Source organism: Austrofundulus limnaeus, unplaced genomic scaffold (genome assembly GCF_001266775.1).
Source record: "Austrofundulus limnaeus strain Quisiro unplaced genomic scaffold, Austrofundulus_limnaeus-1.0 Scaffold13, whole genome shotgun sequence".
Lineage (NCBI taxonomy): Eukaryota > Metazoa > Chordata > Actinopteri > Cyprinodontiformes > Rivulidae > Austrofundulus > Austrofundulus limnaeus.
The window spans coordinates 535,137-540,410 of NW_013952415.1; the positions used below are offsets into that span (position 1 = coordinate 535,137).

A 5,274-nucleotide genomic window follows, 5' to 3' on the forward strand; every position below is an offset into this window, starting at 1 on the left:
CACCTGGACAGCGGAACTTGTTTGTTTAGCTTTCTGTAGTCAATGGTGAGTCTCCATAAAAAAGATTTTTTTGATTTCTTTGTATGTATGGATCACTTGGGTTGTTACCAACATCTGGTGAAAATTTCATGTCATTAGCACCTCTAGTAATATATTTACTGAGAAAAATGGTGACGTGTTCAATACTTATTTTATCCGCTGTATATGCACTGTTTATATTTTACCACATCATTATCTGAAATTCTATAAGTTTCACATCCTTGGAGTTTCCATTCAAAGCCATTCCGGTGTACCTTGTTTCCCGGGTTTACGTTGGCCTGTTTGGAGATGAGCAGAGCCACCATGTCTGGCCTTCCCTCCTGTGAAGCCAGGTGAAGAGGCGTGACGCCCTGAAGGGACTCTGCGTTCGGCAGTGCCCCGTTCTGAAGCAGACAACTGGCCACCTCCATCTGGTTCTGCTTGGCCGCTATGTGTAGAGGTGTGTAACCYTTCTGTTTCAAAGAAACAAGAGAATACAGAGACAAACCAGCATGGYCATCGCTCTCCTTATCACTACCCAAACTTAAAAACAGCATTAGCCCATGCTAAGACGGCTTTAAAAGCTACTGCWTTTATCAGTGATGGGTTGTGTTAGCCGTCTTGTGTGAGTTTGCATGCGCACAGGCACTCACACACATGTTTGTTATACCCTCATGGGGACTTTGCATTAACTTRAATTCATTTAGCGGTCATTTCTACAGTCTAACCTTGACCCATTACCCTAAAKCTAACCCCACTACARARCTAACCTTAGCATMAYCACAGTTCARAACTTAGTCCTAAACAGTGACCCATAAACYGTAGTTCCCCKGATGCGGACCGGGTTTTTGTCCCTATACCGAACAGTGGGTCCTCACAAGGCTGTGTGTACTGGGAAAATTGTCATAAATTGTCTCCACCAGAGAACCAAAACATGTACACACCATAGGCGTAATTTGCGGGAGGGTTAGGGGGCTCATAACCCCCACAATAATTTGATCCAGTCAAAATAATCCCCCCAATAAAATGACATTGTTTGCTCAAACACAACAGAAATTAACTAGTTAAGTAGACAGATGCAACTCTCTTGTTGTCTTTAGGTAACTTTGACCTGATTAAAACAATTACAATGTCATATATCTACGTTTTAAGCATAATTTCTAAAAATAACATGCAGGGTTTTAGAGGATAACCCCCCCAATGGTAGACCTGAAGTTATACTCTTAGTACACACACACGCACACGTTTGTACTTATATACTCATGGGGACTTTGCATTGACTTCAGCTCATTCAACAGTCATTTCTGTAACCTAAACCTAACCGCACCAGTACATACCTAACCCTAATCCACCAACGGTGGGTCGTCCAATGAGGATCAGATGTGTGTACCAGGAAAAAGGTCAAAAATTGTCCCCACGAGGTAACAAAAACATGCACACACAAACACATACATCCTTGTATGTGCATCAAACTGAGGGCTTTGTATTGACTTCAATTCATTTTTGTAAGTGCATTTAGCTTAAGCCAGAGATTTTCCCCTAAACTAATCATTACTGGTTGAAAGCTAACTCTAACCTGAACCAAAACTTAAGTCACACTATACCTCTAAACCTAACTATGTAGTAAAGCACAGTAGAGCTGCAAAAAGTGAGGACCGGGATAAGGTCCTCACTTTACATGAAAGACCTCACTTTGATAGTAACTATTTTGTAAGTGGTCCTCACTCTGCATCAGAAGCAAGTACAAAAACACACACACACCCACACACACTCACACACACTCACACACACAAGCATCTTACTCGAGCAGTGCTGTGTGCAGATCCTCCTTTGCTGACCAGGAGTTTAACAACATCCAAGTTGTTGTGATGGACGGCCACATGAAGGGGTGTCAGACCGTTCTGTTAACCACACACACACACATATATGTGAACAGATATAGTCACAGACAAGTATGCACAAGAACACACAGAAACATGTATGTATGGGACACATACTATGGGAATCAGCTGACAAAAAGAAGCAAAAAAAAAGTCTTTTTCAAATGTGCTTAACTGAATTTTTTAAAGATTTACTCACTTTCCCTGCTGCATTTGGGTTGGCACCTCTTTCCAGAAGAAGCTCAGCCACATCCACCTTTCCGTACTTAGAGGCCACATGAAGGGGGGTAAAACCCTTCTGCTCCAAAAAAAAAAAAGATAAACAAAAATATACAATGCACATTCAATGTGGAATTACTTCAGACATGAGAGAGATAGGAAAACAACAACAACAACAAATAAATAAATGTGTAAATGAAAACACGCGTTACTTTTGTCATCTTGACTTGCTGTGCTCCAGCATCCAGCAGAATTCGAATGGTGTGGACGTGCCCCTCCCGTGCAGCGATGTGTAAGGGCGTGTGACCCGCAGTCGTAGCAGAATCTGGGCTGGCCTTGTGCTCCAGGAGCAGCTTGACGAGCTCCTTGTGGCCCATACGAGCCGCACAGTGCAGGGGTGTCTGATCATCCTGGGGGGACAGAAAATGGAGGTTAAAAAAAGGTTTTAGATCGGACACAATATATTATTAGACAATCATTAAAAGAAACTTCTACTTTGCGTTTACTATAAAGTGCTTGCAGCTGAAAACACTGCTTTGCGTGACGATGAGCTCATACCTTTGCCTTTGCGTCCACTTGTGCTGCGTTTTGCAGCAGGAACTGAGCAACTTCACAGTGTCCTGCTCTGGAGGCCATATGGAGCGGGGTCTCCACTTTCTAATACAGACGCACAAAAAAACATCAAATCAAAGATTACAATAATAACACTGCAAAATGTTCTTCCTTCTAAGTTAGATAAACTTTTTTTTTGAAGAAAGCTAGTTTCAGACAAGTTCATATGTTGTAAATACTAAGGCAAATCCACCAAAATAATATTTATAAAGTTTATTATACAGTATATAGTTTATTCATTTCTTTAAAAAAATTTAACAAAACACATTACAAACAACAAAACAATGCAAATCAAATGAAATGAAAGGCAGCAGCAGAAGAAAAAAAATCTTATATTTGCTCCTATTTACAATATATATATATTTCAAACAATAAACCAAATAATAAAACAAAACAAAAAAAATTCAACTCCTCAAACAGTGACTCACAAATACAAATTAAACAATTTCATATTTCTTTAACAATTTTYCTTTGATCATTTTTTAAAGGAATTAATTGATCCAATACTTTTATAATCATTTTCCAGATTATTCCATAGTCTTGTACCTTTCACTGAAGTGCATCTGTCCTTCAAATTTGTTCGGATTTTTGGTTTAACAAACATTTGTAATCCCTTCAAATTGTAGCAGCTTTCCCTTTTAACAAAATTATATTGGATGTGTGAAGGTAACCCATTTTTATGAGCTTTATACATAACCTGCAGAACACGATATTCAACCAACTCATAAAATTTTAATAAGTATATAATAAGTTAGCTCTGGTAAACAAATCCTAAGAGCTAACTTGGTCTTTTTGTTCTATTTGGTCAGTTTGTTTTGAATGTAAGAGCCAATTTACATTGTACTTCCTGTTTTATTTTGTAGAGCCAGTTTGCTTCATCTCCCTGTCACCTGTTATTGATTGCAAGTACTCCTGTTCATTTTGTAATTACCTCTCTGTAAATAATATATATGCACCTCTGTTAGTCGTTGTCTTGTCAGAGTCCTATGCTTGGAAGTTATGTTAAAACTGTAAATACTTATTTTAATCCAGAACCCACTTCGTGCCAGCCTGGACTCGAGTTCTTCCTTTGACATGTTTTAGTGGAACAGAAAATGGTTCTCACCACATTGGAAGCATTAGGTGAAGCCCCTCTTTGGAGCAGGTTCTTAACTATGTTCAGATGGCCCATAAATGCTGCTACATGAAGAGGAGTGAGACCAGACTGCACACAAGGAAAAACATCGAAAAATCAAATTAAAATCTGTGCATTGCTGATAGTATTGGTGTCCTAAACATAGTCGAAGAGAGTTTTTATTCAGGTTATGAACTTTAACATCAAAATAGATTGTGCTTCCCTTTGTGGTCACATCGTCTCACCTCTGTGACAGCTTCTAGGGACGCCGAGTGCTTTAGCAGCAGGTCCATAGACCTCATGTGGTTCTTCTTACAAGCAATATGAAGAGGTGTGAAGCCGTTCTAGTGACACAGGAGAAAACAGTTCATCACCAGCTCTGAGCCTTTGGGATGTTCCGTCATTTGCGAGAACTCTTCAAATCACACATAATTACATAGACATGAAAAAAAAAAATCAAACCAAAAGAGAGAATCACCAGAGCCCGAGCYTTGGCTTTGGCCCCCTTGTCCAGTAAAACTTTGGCCATGCGATGGTGACCGCAGTGGGCTGCTACATGAAGCGGGGTGAGGTGGTCCAGGGTGATGTCATCGATCTCAGCGTTGTATTGCAGTAGCTGTCGGACACAGTCCATGTGATCCCCCTGAGCTGCCATGTGAATTGGGGACAGACCGTTCTGTCGGAGAATAAAACCAAAATAAATAAATAAATAAATAAAAATTTGGAGTGAAAAACAAAAAGGAAGGTGGAAAACAGATGGAGAGATTTCCTGTGTTTCCAAAATAAGCCTTATGATGCTAAATGTAGCACACTTAATGATCCAGAGTCCTAAAATTACTGGGATTAGGAACATCTGCTAAATTCAAAAATGGCTGTTTGGAACCAGGAGGTAATTAGGTGATCAATGAGCTGTGTTCGTTTTAGCACGGTTGGCTGAAGGGACTCAAATCTGATGTAAGCTTGTRATTTATCGTCATTCCTCGACTGAAACCCATCATCGGTTTTCACAGGATTTACAATGTAGTTACTGGATTACTTAATACAGATTAAGGTTTTCGAGTCAAAATCAGTGTTTGACAAGAAAACGCCAGCAGACGTCGAACACAAGGTTACCTTGGTTTTAGCCTGGATGGGAGCACCATGTTCCAGCAGGATCTCTATAATGCGAACATGACCATTCCTGGCCGCACAGTGAAGAGGAGTCAGTTCGTCCTACAAGCAGATAAATGATGGCAAAGAGAGGCTGCTGAGGTAAAGGCCCAAATTTACTGGAATGCATAAGATGTGCATAAAAGAGAAAATATGGGGTGCCGTTTGTAAAGTTATACAGTCAAAAATTACCACCAATATTTTTTAATTTACTAAGCCTTTTATAAGAAAAAAAAACAGATTTATGTTTCAAAGTCAGATTTTCACCATATGATTCATACA

General features: G+C 39.6%; 1 protein-coding gene across 5 annotated transcripts in view; it reads right to left on the bottom strand.

Moving 5' to 3' along the window:
* The window catches only part of ank1b (ankyrin 1, erythrocytic b), an 81,440-nt gene that overhangs the window by 36,753 nt on the left and 39,413 nt on the right, over nucleotides 1-5,274 (bottom strand). For 4 of the 5 annotated variants that reach the window (XM_014002405.1, XM_014002406.1, XM_014002403.1 and 1 more), the window contains exons 9-17: nucleotides 4,957-5,055; nucleotides 4,322-4,519; nucleotides 4,089-4,187; nucleotides 3,835-3,933; nucleotides 2,676-2,774; nucleotides 2,330-2,527; nucleotides 2,098-2,199; nucleotides 1,821-1,919; nucleotides 294-491 (exon numbers count right to left, since the gene is read on the bottom strand). In XM_014002405.1, the coding sequence (XP_013857859.1) occupies nucleotides 294-491; nucleotides 1,821-1,919; nucleotides 2,098-2,199; nucleotides 2,330-2,527; nucleotides 2,676-2,774; nucleotides 3,835-3,933; nucleotides 4,089-4,187; nucleotides 4,322-4,519; nucleotides 4,957-5,055 (1,191 nt within the window). The remainder of the gene's footprint in view (nucleotides 1-293; nucleotides 492-1,820; nucleotides 1,920-2,097; nucleotides 2,200-2,329; nucleotides 2,528-2,675; nucleotides 2,775-3,834; nucleotides 3,934-4,088; nucleotides 4,188-4,321; nucleotides 4,520-4,956; nucleotides 5,056-5,274) is intronic. The other variant, XM_014002404.1, reaches the window with a different exon arrangement.